Genomic DNA, 18,742 nt, shown 5'->3' on the forward strand with positions numbered 1-18,742 from the left:
GTAAACAATTGAAATTGGAGATTAATCCTTCATCAAATGATTTTATTTTTTGGTATATGAAATAATTTACCCAAGTTTGGTCGTATCGATCATAAACTTACCATGGAACAGATGAATGATACAAATCAAATTGAACAGGCGCCATATGCGGTGCTACATCTCCATCCACGGTCTTCTGATCCAAACAAGTTAAGATCAATTTTTTTTTAATCTTTTTATAGTAAACAGCAATCAACGATCGACGATGAAATCGGCCGCATCCTTGCTTGGCTCCAAACGTAAACCGTCAAAAATATCAGCTTCCCGCCTTTTCCGCCCCTTCTTACCGTCACTTCCAACAGGACGCGAATTAGTTGTTATCCTGATTCCTCGTTGTTTCCTATTTCCAATTTTTTCGTCGTCTACTTTGGGTTCTTTCTTTTTTCTTTCCCGTCTGCAGATTTGTCTTTTTTGTCTTCGTTTGAAGGCTCGAGCACCCATCGGCGCTCGTTGACTGTATTCGAGGTTATGGTTTTCTTCTGGTCCGTTGCGATTTCAGGTGCAGGGCGACACACTTGCATCCTCTGACTGCGCGGCAAGTTTGTTGAAGAACTGATGTCTGGTTTTGATTCCCAAGACCGAAAGCTCGCTTAAGGTAGACATGGGTGGCTAAAACTTCAAATGTGCTTCTCGATTCTCCTTCCTTTATGACATATTTAGCTGTTGATTTTTTCTTCCCTTTTTTTTTTTTTTTAATTCTACTTGCTCATACTTGGTTTTGTCATCTACCAATAATCTAATCGTCGCTTGTAAATATAAGTTTCTGAAGATGAACTTGGAAAGGAGCCATGGAGCTAGCCTATGAAGGGTTTAACTTGAAAGGGGTTTCCTTGGGCAAATCAGCATTGGTGATTTGATATCTTCCTCTTATAAAACTCACCATTGATCTAAAAGTATCCTCTCTCTGTGCCATTAGTTTGTTTGCTCTCCATCTTTATTTGTCTTTTATTTATTTCTCATTAGAAAAATGCTGATGCCAAGAAAGTTGCATTTTCAACAAGGGGTGTTAACTTTGTAAAGATAATTCATATTTGCCACTTGTCTTTTTCAATGAAACAATGACTGGGTAGGAAGTTGATGACCTTAGTTTTGTTAACAGGGCAGATTCAACAGGATGGAGGAGTGATTTTTTCTCTCTTATAGTAGAATTTAAAGTATTAATTTGGTTTTCTCTAAATAATACCATATTCAAGGGTTGTTCATGTTAACTAATGGCTTGTGAAAAAGGTCGTGGAAGTTCCTATGTGGAAGTCAGTGACTGAAACTGAAAACTACTTTGCGGTAAGGCCAGAATGCGAAGATGATGTTCGGAAAAGCCGGTTCAAGCCCAGAGTAAGTTCCCTTGAATCATCTGTTTTATTTTCCTTTCTTATTGTACATTGAAATTTTAATATCTTTTAAATTTTATTTAAATAATCCTAGGATAGTCTGTTAAGATTGCTGGAAACGTTTGCGAGGTGGCACAAAAACTTCAACTTGATTAATAGATAAAGAAAGTGAAATGATTCATCTATCAATGGTGCAAAATGATAAACACTTCTTGAAGTTTTATTATTGGAGGAAGTAAACCTTATTCATTTTACTGTCTGTAGGTAAATGTTTCAACTAAAGATTGAGAAAACACACTTCAATTATGCTTTACCTGGAACAAGTTGAGGTCATTTTACTTTTTAATACGTTATATAAGTTGTTAATATTTTTTTGATAGTTAACAAAATATCTGTAAAGATATATATATATATATATATTTTTTTTTTTTGAGGGGGAACGAATGGTGACTAATTTTATTAAGACAGAGGTAAAGAGCCTGCTCCCACGTACCCCCTCAAAAAAAAAAAAAAAAAAAAAGGAAAGGAAAAACTACAATAACAAAGAAAAAACAGCCAAAAATAGAAACAATCAATAAGAGAGGGGAGCCATATTCACATCAAGAGGTTGAAGAGTAACCCCTTCTTTAACAAGGGTATCTGCCACTGGGTTTCCTGAGTAGAGAACATGCTTCAGAAAACATTGAGAGTCATAAATGATGTCATCAATCTGAAGGAAGTGATGTGCAAATCTTTGTAAAGTTTTTTGGTAAAACGTCATCTGAAATAAGAGTTAAATGAATTTGAAAGATACATTTTACCAATTACATTAAATTGATTTTTATTGTAAGAGACCGTTAAGTAAAAGTTACAGCAAAATATTGAGAATAATAACCACTCTTAATCTAAATTTATCTGAAGTTTTGTTTACTTCTCTATTTTACTTAGCTTCTCAAAACCTGATTACGGATTAAGTTGAATACATATTAATACAGTTGACTGATGGGTATCTATTCATACTATGAAAAAATACACTTAGAATCTGTGTAAGATATTTAAGCTATTTGATTTTTGTTTTTTTTAAGTAAACTATTTGGTCTTTGTTTAGGCTTTAGTTTAAAGGTGTTCATATTTGTTAAGATCGAGCCCGGTCCCATCCCAAAATGACTATTCACTTAGGATACCTATTTTTCAACATTATAACCCAATAACTCTTATAAATGTAGGAATACTCTCCCTTTCGTCTAGACTTACACATAATGGACCTAAAATGTGGGCACAAACTCATAAAGAAGCATAAAATAGGCCATCTTGAGTCCAAACATAAATACCAAATACCATTGTTAGGATTGAGCCTGGTCCTATCCCCAAATGACTAGTCACTTTGGAGACCTATTGCTCAACATTATAATCCAATAACTCTTATCAATGTGGGTCTATTGCCACTCAACAATATTTTTAGATGCTCTCATATGATATAACTGTTGGCAATCAAGTTGATTCCTCAACAGCTTGTTTCACCCTCTTTCTCTTTGCAGGCTGGCAAGACTCTCAGTGCAAGAAAGTGGCACTCAACATTTTCTGTGGAAGGTCATCTTGATATTGCAAAAGTGCTTGGTCGCATCCAGCGTGGGGTGAGGGACAAGTTCTCATGTTTTTTATGCTTAAATTTCTCAAGAAGGGAGACATGTTTGTGGCACAAACACAAAAGGTCAATTAAGCCCAAACATCATTTATTGTGTACAACCTTTGGAAAGAACCAAAAATTGCCCAGCAAAAGAGCATGTAGTGCAAGGATTTAATTCACATTACTGCTAGTTGATAAATCTGTTTTTTGACCAGTTAAAAAAATAAAAATAAAGGAAAAACTTGGTTCTTTTGCAATGTCTGCCTCCTTTTGAACTATGTAATCACTGAAGATGTTGAAATTGGGATGTTCTTATCTTGATCTAGGGTGTTCATCCATCAATAAAAGGGGTAGTTTGGGAATTTTTGCTGGGTTGTTATGATCCCAATAGCACTTTTGATGAAAGGAGCCAATTGAGGCAAGAACGCAGGTAACAGCCTCACCGTTGTCAGCTTGTATGTGCACGTTCATTTAACCATTTTTATTTACTTCCTTTTTTTTATTTGCTTCTATTATGTTTTCTCTTTATCCTTATAATGTGAGCAGTTTAAATATGTTATTGTTCAACTCCATCCCCTACTGGTATTCAGATGAGCTCGTTTCCTATAATTTCGAACTTGGTAGAAGTCTACAGAAGACTATTTTTGCCCAGTACACTTACTCATTTTCCCTATGACATAATCCCTGATCCCTTCTTTATCTTTTCTTTTTCTACTTCTTTTGCATATTAAGCTGGTTGCCACTTTTGGCCTTCATTCAGAAGCTACTTTATCGAGTAAGATGGAAAGGCAAAGTTGCTATTTTACATTGTTTTCCTGGTCTCAACAAAGCAATACACATAAATGTGGATGTTATCAGAGACTGAGATGGGCTTAGTTAGGTCAATTGAGTTAGTTGAGGGACCTTAATAATGGTCTTTTAGACCTCAAAGTACCTGCCCAAGTGCTCAAGTCTTAATGATATCTTTATGTGTTTATTCTGAAGTAACTTGGGTATCTTTATATGTTTATTCGAAGTAAGTTCTGAGTTCTATATGATGATGATGGTAGGGAGCAGTATGCAGACTGGAGAGCGGAGTGTCAAAAGATGGTATCCACTATTGGTAGTGGTAAAATTATTACCAGTCCAATAATCACTGATGATGGCCAACCAATCCAGGATGAGGGAAGTGATTCTCAAGGGCAGACGTTAACAGAAACAAACAATGCTCCTGAGGACAAAAAAGTTATCCAATGGAAACTGCTTTTGCATCAAATTGGTAAATCTTTAGCTTATTAATTGTGCATAGATTTTCTTAGAGCATGGTTAATTCCACTGGTACTTGCAATGAATGGTTGTCAAAGTATGATTTGTTACATGTTATATCTGAGTGGAAATAGGGAAAGAGTCTAAAAATATATTTATTTTCTCTCTTTCCTAATAAAAATAGAATGAGACAATAGAATCTACTAAGAAAGTACCATGCCATCCAAATACATGTTACAGTTGCGAAGGTAAGAATGGAGTTTGCATTCTCCTTTCTCTACCAAATCATAGCTAGACCTGTATTTAAGGTCTTATGAAAGATACAACTAAAATATTCCTTCTCATTTATTGAGTACTTAGGATTTTCAAACTATGAAGGTTGTTGTTTTTGTCAGAGTGGTTCAGTCCACTCTTGTTAGAGTTTGTGGTCTGAGTTAGGTACTTGGCTTTCCGCACCTTAAACAGCTAGTCTTTTCGGGTTGTATTGGCTAGGTGTCTGACTTAGAACTCCGAAGTTAAGCGAGCTTGGGCAAGAGTAATTCTAGGATGGGTAACCTCCTGGGAAGTACTCTTGCCTAGGACTTTAACATGGTATCAGAGCTAGGCACGCCACGGCCTGCGTTCGTATCCCGTGAGAAGCGGCTTCAGAATGGGTGGGGTGGGTGTTCGAATGGTTCGTCCACTCTTGTTAGAGTTTGTGGTCTGAGTTAGGTACTTGGCTTTCCACACCTTAAACGGCTAGTCTTTTTGGGTTGTATTGGCTAGGTATCTGACTCAGAACTCCGAAGTTAAGCGAGCTTGGGCAAAAGTAATTCTAGGATGGGTGACCTCCTGAGAAGTACTCTTGCCTAGGACTTTAACAGTTTTTTCCTCTTTTTTATAATTCTAGCTTTTATGTTAACAACCAGTCAAAACTCTTCAGCACATAGACAGACCTGCATACATTACTTTTCAAAAGTATCTCCCCTCCTTTTTTGAAGTACCAACTATATTTTCTCATTCTCGGTGAAAAAATCCTTGTGCATTTTAGCTGTTGCTACTTTCCTTTTTTGTTGGAGTGTTATCCTTATTATAGGTTTCTCGAATGAGCTTGGTTTTAGGTCTAGATGTAGTTCGTACAGATCGAGCTCTAGTCTTCTATGAGGACCCGGAGAATGATGCAAAGCTTTGGAATATTCTCTCAGTCTATGCATGGAGAGACGATGACGTTGGTTATTGTCAAGGTTAGTAGAGTCAATCTACTATTTGGTGGGAATACCATCACTTATGGTCAGTGTTTTTTTTCAAATAAATTGTTGTCACTATTGTTGTTTCTTTAATTGCAGGAATGAATGACATCTGCTCTCCGATGGTGATTCTTCTTGAAAATGAAGCAGATGCATACTGGTGTTTTTCCCGTCTGATGCGTAGACTGGTATTCCCTCTACTCTTTTTCACACTTTGTAGCTCCCATAAAAACGAGATGCAGTGAACTTTGGGAATTATCTATGAGTCAGTGTTAAGGGTAAAGGTGAATTTTGCCAATGTAACAATATTATATTATTTAAAGGATAAATATTTACCAGTCATCTACCACTAGGTCATTTCTTTGATGATTGCTGGGATCTCATTCACTGTGCAGCTTACTGAGTTGTTCAAAAGACCCATCTGATAAATGTTGCCTGCTCAGTACTCCTAACTCCCATCTTTAATCATGATGTTTGGTGTTAATTTGTTTAGGTTTATTCTCTGTTATGTTATGTTCACAACATTTATTCTTTTTGAATTTTGTAGCGAGAAAATTTCAGATGCACGACAAGTTCGATTGGAGTACAGTCACAGTTGGATTCACTAGCTTCTATAATTAAAGCTCTTGATCCCAAGCTTCATCAGCACCTAGGTATGAATTGCATGGAAAACAGTATTTGAGATTAGTTTCTTAGTAGACTTCTTTGTAGATTTATTCAACTGAGCTTTTATTGTAAATTTATCTTTCCAAATCTTGAAAAAGTTTATCAAATCATTCTCTCCTATCATATATTTGAAAACTAAGTTACTCATGGGATATTTTTATTCCTTCTCCAAAAAAAGGATCTTTGCTTCTACTAATATATTTGTTGAAATTGGCTTAGTTCCTTCTAGAAATTAAGAGACCTTTCCAACTAATAATAAAAAATTCTTTCCCACCTGAGATACATGCTGGACTATTCTTCAACTCTCACCACTTTAATGTGCTGCATATCTCAAGCTAGTTACCTAAGAATGAGAGTTAATTAGACCTAAGCAAATAACCTCACCTAAGACACATATGCGGACCACAAAGAACCAGACATAAGCCATTAAACTAAAACTGATGGTTGTGTGTATTCACTCTTATTCCATATCAACTCCTCTCATAATGCTAAAAAAGAGAGTCAACAGAGGATCTTTCCAAGTCCAAATCAGTGTTGCACTATTCTCGTGCAACAACTAACCTGCGATATCGCATGGACAATCATAAAATGATGGGACTTTTTGGCCACTTATTGAAATGTGAGCAATACAGAATTGAGACTGTAACTTACAACATGCTGAACTGTCCCCCAAAATTAGCTTCTGAAGTACATTTTCATTTTTTGCTTTTTTGTCTTTTCAACCAGTTTTTTTTTTGCATTCGTCATATGTGATCCACACTAAAACATCAAATGAGAAAAGAACCTCATACCACAAGCTGAAAATTCTAAACAATCATCTCATGTTGGGAATTGAACTTTCACGATGTCATGCTACATTGCCATGTCTATATCTATTCTTTATGTATTTTGTTTAGCCCTTATTTAGCCATCACCCATAGCCATAGAATTTTTCATGACTTTTATGTATGTGGGATTATATCCACTGACACTCCTCATATCCAAGTTAGCCTAAATAAATAGACAATGAGTTGAGACATGAACAACATAAACATGGTGTAAACTAAGGCATGGACTAGGCCTATTGTAACTGATATTTGACTATGATACTATATTAAAATTGGGTTTAGGTTCATCAAGAAATGACTAACAGAAGTGACGTGGGACGAGCGTTGTGTATTGTTGCAATGAAGAAGAATAGAGAAAATAGAGGGAGGAGAAGAAGAAGAAAGGAAGAGAAAGGAAGAACAAAACAGTGGGGAGAAAAAAAAGTTTTCAATTCATTTAATAATTCTCAATTACATACATAATGGATTTAAATAGTGACCCAAGACCCTAAGACATTTCAAAATGACCAAAATACTTAAAATACCCCTGATAGTAAAAATACCCCTGAACAAATAAAACAATTACTCCTAAGGAAAATACAAAATATAAATAAATAAAATAACAATTAATTTGTCCTAAATGCCTCACTCCCCAACCACAAGGTGGTGGGTTTTGTTGTAGTCTGTGTCTCTGAGTATAGATTCGTGTAATTGGTGGCACACGAGGGGTGTCCCCATCAACTCTCCTGTTTGGGATAAACTCGACCTTGTCGAGTAGGACCCCTGCTGACTCTAATAGTACTTGAACAAATCAGGATCCAACTATTGTAATGTATGTTCTCCATGTGCAGTCAGAATCTGGTCGCCTTGTCCATCGCACTAGGAAATGTTGAGCTGCACTACTCCTGGTAAAAACAACTTGTTCATCCAAAATAGCATCAATATGTTCTTTATGTGCTGATGCTATGGGTAATGGATCCAAAGGGATATCAGGTGAGGAAGGAGGGTGTGTGTCAGGCGATAGGGTGGAGTCAGAAGGTGAGGAAAAGGGGTCATCAGGAATGGAGGGGTGGTCCCTATATGTTATCAATTCTTCAATGTTAAAAGTGGAGTTAATGCCCGAATCTGATGGCAAATCCACAACATAAGCATTTTGACCAACCTTTTTCATCACTTTAAAAGATTCTACACTACGAGATTGCAGCTTCTGGGCAGGCCTAGTAGGAAACCGCTCAGGCCTAATGCGAATCATGACATAGTCACCCATTTAAATTTTTTTATTATGTTTATGCACATCAGCTTGAAGTTTGTATTGGGAATTACTCATTAGGGGTCGTTTAGTGATTTCAACATGCAAGCCTTGAATTCTACTTACAAATTTTATAGCGGACTCCGAAGCCCTAGCATGAGGTGACACAGGTATGAGATCTAACTGTTTCCTAGGCTGATAACTGTGGACAACCTAGAATTGGCTTATGCCGATGGACCTATTGACTGAGTGATTGTAAGCAAATTGTGTTGTTGGGAAAACCAGATCCTCAGTGCGGTGGTGCTCTCCTACGAGGCAGCGAAGGAGGTTTCCCAATCTTCGATTAACAACTTTGATTTGACCATCGGTTTGGGGGTGGTAGGCAGTGGAAATTTTCAATTTGGTACCCATCAAAAGCTAGAGCGTTTTCCAAAAATGGCTCATAAAGTGGACATTCCTATCAGATACAATGGTCTGAGGTAGACCATATAGCTTGATGATCTCATCAAAGAAAAATCTAGCGATTTTCGTGGCGTCAAACGTTTTAGTGCAAGGGATAAAATGTGTCATCTTGGAAAAACATTCTACTATGACATAGATGGAGTCGTGTTTTCGAAAAGTACGCGTAAGGCTTAAAACGAAGTCTATGTTGAGGTCTTGCCAAGGACATGTAGGGACTGGTAGGGGAGTATATAGCCCAGTGTTTTGTTTGGTGTGTTTGGCTAATTGGCATGTTCTACATTGTCCTACTAGCTTGGCAACATCCGTTTTTAAACTAGGCTAGTAAAATCGACACTCTACTTCCCCGATGGTCTTATTACCCCCAAAATGTCCCCCCAATCCCCTTGCATGAGTTTCCCAAATTAAAAAGTCTTGTATAGACATGTGGAGAACACATAGCTTATTAGACCGAAATAGATAATCGTTCTAGACGTGGTAATCCTCAATGGTATGATATCCCTCTCGCAGTTCAGTATAAATGCTCCCAAAGCCGGGACATGAGGAGTACTCGTCTATGAACTTCTCAAATCCGGTAACCTGAATGCTCATGGTGGACAATAGGCTTGTTCTAAGACTTGGGTTATCGGCCACTTTATTTTCACCGCCTGATTTATGCTTCAAGACTAATGAATATTCTTGTAGGTACTCGATCCACCTACCATGGTTGTGATCAAGTTTCTTTTGGGAGTTGAGATAGTGAATGGCCTCGTGATCGAAGTATAGGACAAATTCTTGTGGAAGTAGATATTGACGCCAGCAATGTAAGGCTTGAACAATGGCTTGGAACTCCTTATCGTAGGTTGAGTACTTTTGTTTGTCACTTACTCTCGCTCACACATGTGAGGGGCCTTCTCCTTCCCGAGCTTCTGATTAATCAGAAGCTCGATGGCTGATGGTGGTGAAGGTGCGTTGGGGGAGTCCTCCGATGATAGACAGCCCTGGGAGGCTCAGCATCGGCGGCGGCTACTAGTGACGGTGGTGGCAAACACTTCAGCGGCTGCTACATGGATTTTCTTCTGCGTGACAACGACTGGATGGTGTCGAGGATTCGGGTGTTGTAGATGATGGTCGCATGCGATAATTATGGATGTCGGCATGAAAAGAAGAACGGAAGAGAGGAGGGAGGTTCAGCGACAATGCCTCATGTACCTGGAGCCTCGACGAGCCTTTCCAAGAGGTTTCAGCGCTGCAATAGGCTTCGGCACCAACGAACTTTGGTTCAAAGACATATGTGATTGCTGTCAGTCGAACAGAGGTGCGTGATTGCAAGCTTTCTACTCTAGTCCCTTTTTTGTCCGATGACGGTAAGGACAAGTTGAGGTTTCGAAGGTCGAGTAGGCTGAACGATAGGGTTTTGGGTGAGTTGTGGCAACGGTGGAGGAAGATAGTAGGTTCAGCTATGCAGATGGGTCTTCAACGATAGGAACGTTCGCTTTGATACCAAATTTGATGCGGGACGAGCATTGTGTATTGTTGCAGTGAAGGAGAATAGAGAAAATAGAGGGAAGAGAAGAAGAAAGAAAGAGGGAAGGAAGAAGAGAACAATGGGGAGAAAAAAAGTTTTCAATTCATTCAATAATCCTCAGTTACACACATAATGGATTTAAATAGAGACCTAAAACCCTAAGATATTTCAAAATGACCAAAGTACCCTTGATAGTAAAAATACCCCTAAGGACCAAAATGCTCCTGAACAAATAAAACAGTTACTTCTAAGGACAATACAAAATATAAATAAATAAAATAACAATTAATCAGTCCTAAACGCCTCAATCCCCAACCATAATGTGGTGGGGCACACGAGGGTTGTCCCCATCAAGGAGCTAGAGAGACTTTTCCCCCACTGTTAGCTGCAAGATATTTTATGAGACTTTAGCAATGTGGGATTATGTTCAATAACATTTATTAATCTCCTTGCCGTTATTTGAACAAAATAGAGATAACTATACAGAAACTAATAATCCTCTTGGTTTTACACCTTTTTATTTTTTAATGGAGGGTAGCATCCAACTGACATCTGAAATGACTATATATCAACTGACAGAGAATCTTGATGGTGGAGAATATTTGTTTGCATTTCGTATGTTGATGGTACTCTTCCGTAGAGAATTCTCGTTTCTTGATGCCATGTATCTTTGGGAGGTAAGCATAACTCAGTCAATTGTATTTTATTCATAAAGGCCAAAACTTGTTGCACTTGAGAGGATTTTAGCCATAATATGGTACTTTGGAATGGATGATTATTAGAAGATGATGATGATCTTTTTGCAGTTGATGTGGGCCATGGAGTACAATCCTAATATCTTTTCTTTATATGAAGAACTACATGCCAATATGGAGGCAAGTACCGTGAAAAATGATAAACTTCTAAAACAGTATGGGAAATTTGAGAGAAAAAATGTACAGACCAGTGGAGGTGGAACAGATCAACAAGCTGGTTTGTCAATCTTTCTCATTGCCAGTGTTCTTGAGAACAAGAACAAAAAGCTCATGAAGGAGGCCAAAGGGCTAGATGATGTTGTCAAGGTCTCTCTCTCTCTCTGTTGTGTGCGTGTGTGTGTGTGTGTATCTATCTATCTATCTATATACTTCTCTCCTAACAATACAGACATGTCAACTTTACCAGATTATGAATGATATAACTGGGACTATGGATGCAAAGAAAGCATGCAATGAAGCATTAAAGCTTCATAAGAAGTACTTGAAACAGGCAAGTATTTGGTTATAGATATGCTCAGGTTTTCTCAAGTATTTTTTCTTTTTATTAATGAGTATTTTTTTATTTTTCATTTGTCATCTGGATGGGTTAATATTTCAACTTGTGCTTTCTTTGTTTCTCATCAGACCAAGAAGGGATAGACATGGGATTTCTCTGCCAACTCAACACTTAGAAACAGAGGACAATGAGCACCTATATGAGGCGTTTTGAAAATCAAATTCTTTTGACAGAAGTATTCTATTTATTTTATTATTATTATTTTGAGTTTGAGAGGAGAAGCAATATGTAACTTTTGAACGCAAGTTACGCCCGACGACCACTAGGTCGAGGGATTACCTACCTGGGAGTTTAGTCCCCCCCCAAGGAAAAAGAAATATCACTTTTATAAAAAAAAGAATGACTGTATGTAACATTATCATCTTTAATATATGATCTTCATACAACATAATCTAATTGTATTTGAAGAATTCTGAGTAAGCAGGATGTAATTTGCATTACTTTTGTGTGGCTGATTGATAATGGAAGAAGAAACAAATAGAGAGGAGAATTGGTCGATGACAATTTGTGAATAAAGTAAGAGAAAATAAGAGTATAGTATAACTAACTTCTAAAGATTATCAATAGAGAGATGAATTTTGCAATCTAAATAATGAGATGAGATAATTGATGATAAGACAAATATTATCCTCCAATGTTAGATATGCCAAGCTCTATATATACCTAAGATTATAATAGTTGGAGGTAAATGAACCTTTTGTAAATATGTATTCTATTTAATAATTTTAATAATATTTTAGAATACAACAAACCTTCAACATAAAATATGATCGATCATCCAGTGTGTCGGAAAGTAGGGCTTATAATGTATGATCGATTATATAGAATAATGCCAGATCATCAAGAATCCTACTAGGCAAGTGTATAGAGTGTGATCAATCAACGCATCCGATCAATCAATGCTATAAAGCATGATCAATAATTTTGTTTTTGCGAAATTTTATAAATTGGTTGATCAATGATAGGATTGATCATAAGTCCATAAGAACTCAAAAAAACATAACCATTAAGGGCGATCAATTGATTAATGAAAAGATATGATTGATTAACCTCCGTGCACAATTTATGACTAATGTTACTAAGAAACTTATAAATAGGGACCCATATTCATCCTAAGGATTGAACGAACATTTATTGGCATATCAAAGTTTTCAACAAATATTTTTGAGCCCAATCCTCGATTTTACCCTTTAAAAAGAAGAAGCCTAATTTACCAAAATCTTCTAAATTTTCTATATTTTGTTGGCATTCTTACTTCCTTCAAGCTCCACATACACCTGATTAAATGATTAAAAACTTGGAATCTCTCTAAAAAGTGATTAAAATCGATCCCCGTCCGATATTTGCACCCGATTTTTTTTTTTTATGTCTTCTTCACCAAAATTGGATCATGTCCTGTGGAAATGGGTTGGGTCAATTTCTCCATTGAATCCAAATGGGTTGGGTCAATTTCTCCATTGAATCCAATCCATCCCCACCTCTAATTTTAACATACAAAAAATGCACAATTCGATTAAGAGAAATTACTTTTTCTTTCTAAACCTAATCAAATAAACTAATTTATCTTGAATTTTGACTTTCAAAGTTAATGAAAATACACGTATTGTTAAAATCCAACTTTTAATGGACTATTTCCCGGACGGCCCAATTCTAGACCCAATTCATTATCATGCCATCTTTAGTGCGAGAGAACTGCAATAGCCGGACGTCGCCAACACGAATCGATTCGCCATTCCGATTCTCCGGAAAAATCTCTTTCCATTATTCCAAGCACGTCGATTTGTTCTTCCCTTGGAATTTCAAAAAATTGTTGGGCATTCTCTGACGTTTCTGTTTCGCTTTCTCTCCGTAACCGGATCGATCCGTCCACCCTCACGCTGAGGAGCTCGATCCGTAAAGGTAGTGAAATCGTGCTCGGTCGTGTTGTTATCTGGTTTTGCTGGTCGAACTCGATCGTGTTCTATAATACGTCAAATCATCATGCTTTTGCTTTTTTTTTTTTTTTTTTTTTTGCGAATTCATATGAATATTAGATTGCAAGCTAGGGGACTTCTTAGAATGTGATGCTTTTGGGTGCTGGTTTTTTGGAAGATCAATGTATTTCATATGATCTTAAGGGCTGAAATTTGAGACAAATGCTGCAATTTAAGAGAGACTTTATGATGCGTTGATTTTTTTTTTTTCTGCTTTTTGCTTTGCTTGTGTTATTAATATCTTTGGCCCAGTCCAGGGATTAGTCTCTTTTGTCCTGAATCTTGTGTTCCCGTAATCCATCCGATGATATCTAAGACTCGCCTGCGCGTTGGTAGGTCCTCCTTCATCGCTTTTATGCAGAGGAAGTATTGTGCATGTATGGTATAGTTTCTCTTTTTAAAGGGACTTAAAACGCTTAGATCTGATGGAGCTACTATTGTCTTTCCTTCATTTCCTAGTCTCTTTTGTGGGATAGCTTTCCTTGTTGGAGTTGGTGATATCTCTTTTTTTTTTTTTTTTTTTTCTTTTTGCGCTTAGGATTGTAATTTTGTCTTTTTTAACATTTCATTTTTAAAAAAATTGTCTTTCTTTGGCATTTAGAAGGATTCACCATGAAATGGAAAATTTGGTGCTAAATGCTAATACCCACTTGAAAATGGGACATTGTATGTAGGTTGGGCCTTTGGTTAAATGGCCCCAAGGGGGCTTTTGTAGTGTAAGGTCATGGGTTCAAGTCTCGCCTAGGTAAGGGGTTCCACATTGAAAAAAGAGGGGAGGGAGGGGCAGATCTAATGGAATATTGCTGGACGGAGATATTTCATCCTCTGACATTTTTGAAAATTTATTGTAGCTTTTATAGGAATTGCAAGCATAATTAGATTCTGAAATTGGCTGAGTAGTGTTTCTGTTTTGACTATGATTTTGCGTGTTAATTTGTTTGAGACTAGGAATTTCATCTAGATGAGTTCAATACAATGGTGACGCAATTTATAAATGGTAATATTCTGTGGAGGTTCTAAGATTAATCCTTTTCTCTATTTCTTTTTGTACTCAGCTGTTAATTTGTTTGGTTATGATACCCGAGCTTTCTTTCAGTTACCCACAATTTTTTTCTTTTTGGATAGAGTTTCCTTGTTAGCATGCTAGAGGTGAGTAGCATCATCAGCTCTTCTGTCTCTCATCCTCTTGCCTTTAGTGTATGAAAGCTGAAAAAAACTCTCTATCTCTGTTATTTGTTCAGGACACATTTTTTGTGACAAACAGTGTTAGGGTCCATCCGTACCAGTCATGTCTAGTGTATGGAAAATTTTCATCCCTGAAAACTGTAATCCTCATCAAAGCAGTGTATATTCTTGACAATCATGCATTTCACGTTGTCCATGTGTTTCTTTTCTCTATGTCCTTTGAATTGTCTGTGCAGCAGAACTTTGTCAAATATTATTTAAATTGGCTTCTAACAGATGGTCTCGTTTCTATTTGGTCAGAGGTATTTGACAACCATAATGGAGGGGACTATATTCAATCCATGTTTGGAAGGAATGAAACATGTAAGGTCAGATGAGGGTGAAATGCTGACCAAACCTTTCTTGGATGTTTGCAAGCTTGTGTTACCTGTGATAGGTCTATTTCTCACTCTTTGCTTTCCATTCTGTGTTCCCAAATGTCTATATTGTTCTGTTGGTATAATAAGGGATATTCTTTATTGCTATTTTCTATTTATCTAGAAATATTGTGAACTTGTTTTTCTAGATATTCGTTGACTTTTTTTATATCTGGTGATGTATTTGGCAGATAAGTTTGGTGCAGCCATGGCACTGGTGAAAACTGATGTTGGGGGTAATATTTCGGTGAGGATTGGTTTTCTTATCTTGCTTCTTTTGGTCCATTTCATATCATTTCAGATTAAGTTCTTGTCTCTCTAATATCTAGTCATTCTTGCTTTGACTCATAGGAGAACTGGGAGTTAGATACTTGAGCTGTGACCTTTGTCGTATAATGATTCAATGTCCTTTGTTTGACTTTTTTGTCTAACTTAAGTTTAATCTCTTATATATTTCATTCAAACGCACAATCTTGGAGTTCCTGATATTAGTGGGTATGATAGGATTTCTTTGGGAGAAAATGGAGTAATCTGACTGCAGATTCATCTGACAATAAGCACCATGCAAAAGTATGCTTATATTTATGGTCCAAAGATCAATAAAACACTAGAAAGATTTTATATATATGGTCCAAGGATCAATAAACACTAGAAAGAGAAAGAATAGCTGATTAGGGTTCTTGGAAAAGCATTTAGCACGGTTTGGCAAACTGTCGATATATGAGAGGTTTGTAAACCCAATAAAAAATTTCGGGGTTTGAACTGCCTAGCCACTGGAACTGAGCTGAATATGGCGAGTCTGTTGCTTTATTCATGAAGTTTGGTGGTTTCTGTTTGGCTTTGTAAGAAATTATCCTCATGAGATGAATTTAGTCTTTACTTTATTGGTCTGAGCACGAACTGCATATCATATTGTCATGGTAAAATTATGTTAAGTGGGTAAACATAAATTTTGTTATGCATTTTACATCTTAAAAGATTATTTTAGCAAGCCATCTATTTAAATATAACAAACAAAAGAAAATAAAAAATAATATTTTCTGAAAGAAATTTATATGATGAATTACTTTTTCCTTTCAGCTTTTAAGGTCTTTTCTTTTTATAGCTTAGCTTTTAAGTTTATTACTCATTCTTGTTTCGTTTATCTTTTCAATTTCCTTTACTTGCATTTGGTGGTAGTCATACTGGACTGTCATTTGTCTGGTTTTCCCTCTTGATTTGCTGATTCAAACTGTATTATTCATTCAGTTCATTAAATTTCTGCATAATCAAAGATGGTTTGGCAAACCTTGAATTTTATATGCATGTCATGCTAACATTGCTGTCCAGGTATTGTTGTTTGGGGTTATTCTTTTGAGAGCAAGTTTTCCACTTCTCATTTTTTCTGTTTTGCAGAGGTTGGAGAATAAATATTCTCGCAATCCATCTGAGTTCAACCTCCTGTACAGCATGGTACGAGTAGAAATTGAAGCTAAAACAGCAAAATCTTCTTCAAGTTGTACAAATGGCCTTTTATGGTTAACCAGGTGATATGATTAAATACATGACAGTAGTTGGAGGAGATCCTCTCTTAGTTCAATAGAAAAATGATCGTGTTGAGATCATCAAATTTATACATCTCTATTTTGAGGAGATTCTCTCTTAGTTCAAAAGAAAATGATCATGTAAAGGTCGTCAAATTTATACTTCTCTATTATGAGGAGATCCTCTCTTAGTTCAAAAGAAAAATGATCAGTTGAGGTCATCAAATTTATACTTCTTTATTATGAGGAGATCGTCTCTTAGTTCAAAAGAAAATGATCATGTTGAGGTCATCAAATTTGTACTTCTCTATTATTTTTTCCTTGTCTCTATTCTGCTTTCAATTTCTTTTGCCTCTCCTTTTAAATAGTTTGTTGGATAATACTGTCCAGGTGTATTTAATCATTTGTACTCATGGGTGGTTTGGTCTTTTACCTCTCTCATCTACATGTTTTATATACTTCGGAATACGCTGAACTACATTGTGTTATAGAGGGGCATTTATGTCATTTTGTATAACAGTCACTTAAAGTGATATATATATATAAACGGGGAGGGGTCAAACTCGACCCTAATCTTTTTTTCCTCAAAACTGTGGCAACAGTAGTGGTTCTTCCTTTCTTCTCACTGTCTTTTTTCAATTTCTTCCTTCTCTAACCTTGAGATCTCACAATTCTAGATAGTTAAAATGCACAATGTGCTTTTTAGAACTTGTTGAGTGCTTTATTTATTTTGGTTTAACAATCAAACTTCAGTGGGAATGCATGAGTGTTCATTTTCTTTTTTCAGATATTATTATTTGTTCCATCTTTGAGATCATATGGATGCAATTTTGTTCAGGGCCATGGACTTCTTGGTGGAACTGTTCCGCAACTTACTGGAGCATCCCGATTGGACTATGTCACAAGTCTGCAATGATTCCTACAACAAGACCTTGAAGAAATTCCATGGTTGGCTTGCAAGCTCCAGTTTCACTGTAATGCCCTTCTGCCTTGTGACATGGAATTACTCAGTCCTGGATTATGCTCATCTCATGAACTAGACGTCCCATGGTTTAATTTAAATACCTTGACTTTCTTACAAGTTGGCTTCTTTTGCTACAATTGCAGATTGCTCTGAAACTGGCTCCTGACAGGAAGAAATTCATGGAGGTCCTAGGAGATAGTAGTGATATCCAGGCAGACATGGAGAAATTCTGCTCTACCTTCTCTCCTCTTCTGGAAGAGAACCACAGGTTCTTGGTAAGTGACAAATATCTTTTGGCTGTGCCAATTGGTGTATCTTGTAGAAGTTGAAATTAATTTTAGCAAACCTGTAATTCCGTTTCTTCTAAAAGAATAATGCTGTTGGCAATCAAAAGCTATTCAGCCTGTGTACCACATTGAGAGTAGTGTGGTGGTCTTCCTGTAGTCTGTATCTTCAATGCTTTTCAGGTAAATCCATTGATTGATGTGGTCTTTTCTCGTTTTGCAGGACAGTGTTGGCTTGGACAATCTGAAGGCTTCTTGAAGGCAGAAGAACAACTTTGTGGGTTCCATTTGAATTTTCTTCTTCTGCTGGATTATTTAACTGGTGAACTTGAACTTTATAACAACTTGTTTATAATTTAAAAATATTGACTACTGCCGTATTATTTGTTGCTGGTACAGCTTACATTTCCTTTCATGGCTTCTTTTTATGATCTACGATGCCCTTAACTCACATCTTATATAATATTTACAAACGAAACAAGGGTTTAAGACATCTAATCACCTCGAATCTTCAACTCCGTCCCTGGTTGAAAGATATTCAAGAAATGAGTCGTATTAGTGGCGATAATTTAATGACAATTTGCCTTGATTTCTAGTCCATTTCATCAGCTAAAGCCAAAGTCCACACCATGAGGCAAATTCTTAACACCAAAGATAAAAGTGATTTTGCCATGGCGGTGAAGTTACTCGGCTTTGATTTTGGAATTCAGTATGAACTAGAATAAGTCATTATTTTGCCCATTTACAAAAAGTTGACCTAACAATCATAGAAGATTATAAAGTGATTTATCATGCGAAATATGTTATATTTTTGTAAAGTTTAGGGATTGGGTATCAACTTTCCAATAATTTCTAAACCTAATATATAAAAACTAAAAAGAGTTTACAATCCCTAAAATTACAGACACTTTTTTGAATTATCTCTCTTTACATTTGTCCATTGTGCATTTCTATT

The 18,742-nt window shown here is 36.5% G+C and overlaps 2 protein-coding genes across 3 annotated transcripts; both read left to right on the plus strand.

Annotated features, from left to right (window-relative positions):
• Nucleotides 1-276: 276 nt before the first annotated feature.
• Nucleotides 277-11,790, plus strand: LOC137951794 (rab GTPase-activating protein 22-like). Of its 2 annotated transcripts, XM_068798720.1 has the most exons (12): nt 277-634; nt 1,267-1,371; nt 2,885-2,980; nt 3,300-3,403; nt 4,023-4,231; nt 5,319-5,441; nt 5,544-5,632; nt 5,992-6,097; nt 10,711-10,808; nt 10,938-11,192; nt 11,293-11,376; nt 11,511-11,790. In XM_068798720.1, the coding sequence occupies exons 2-12, from the start codon at nt 1,282-1,284 to the stop codon at nt 11,523-11,525; spliced, it is 1,269 nt and encodes a 422-aa protein (XP_068654821.1). In that variant the 5' UTR covers nt 277-634; nt 1,267-1,281; the 3' UTR covers nt 11,526-11,790. The 2 variants fall into 2 exon arrangements, with proteins under 2 accessions (XP_068654821.1, XP_068654812.1); XM_068798711.1 differs by lacking the exon at nt 11,511-11,790 and having other exon boundaries at nt 11,293-11,394.
• A 1,325-nt stretch (nt 11,791-13,115) lies between these two features.
• LOC137951805 (glycolipid transfer protein 1) lies at nt 13,116-18,163 on the plus strand. The gene is made up of 7 exons (XM_068798732.1): nt 13,116-13,341; nt 14,901-15,036; nt 15,208-15,263; nt 16,412-16,542; nt 17,378-17,513; nt 17,647-17,778; nt 18,011-18,163. Exons 2-7 carry the CDS (start codon nt 14,919-14,921, stop codon nt 18,044-18,046), a joined length of 609 nt encoding a protein of 202 aa, XP_068654833.1. The 5' UTR covers nt 13,116-13,341; nt 14,901-14,918; the 3' UTR covers nt 18,047-18,163.
• The last annotated feature ends 579 nt before the right edge of the window (nt 18,164-18,742 follow it).

This window comes from Aristolochia californica, unplaced genomic scaffold (assembly GCF_029961685.1).
Source record: "Aristolochia californica isolate CCGP_79_NKW_82.1479 unplaced genomic scaffold, dmAriCali1.0.hap1 SCAF_1, whole genome shotgun sequence".
NCBI classification, from domain to species: domain Eukaryota; kingdom Viridiplantae; phylum Streptophyta; class Magnoliopsida; order Piperales; family Aristolochiaceae; genus Aristolochia; species Aristolochia californica.

Bases quoted from the DNA above. Each gene is read 5' to 3' on its own strand.
- LOC137951794 (XM_068798711.1), top strand. From the start codon at position 1,282: ATGTGGAAGTCAGTGACTGAAACTGAAAACTACTTTGCGGTAAGGCCA. The intron at 1,372-2,884 runs GTAAGTTCCCTT...TTCTCTTTGCAG, and splicing joins AAAGCCGGTTCAAGCCCAGA to GCTGGCAAGACTCTCAGTGC. The intron at 11,193-11,292 runs GTCTCTCTCTCT...CAACTTTACCAG, and splicing joins GGCTAGATGATGTTGTCAAG to ATTATGAATGATATAACTGG.
- LOC137951805 (XM_068798732.1), top strand. From the start codon at position 14,919: ATGGAGGGGACTATATTCAATCCATGTTTGGAAGGAATGAAACATGTA. The intron at 17,514-17,646 runs GTAATGCCCTTC...CTACAATTGCAG, and splicing joins TTGCAAGCTCCAGTTTCACT to ATTGCTCTGAAACTGGCTCC. The intron at 17,779-18,010 runs GTAAGTGACAAA...CTCGTTTTGCAG, and splicing joins AAGAGAACCACAGGTTCTTG to GACAGTGTTGGCTTGGACAA.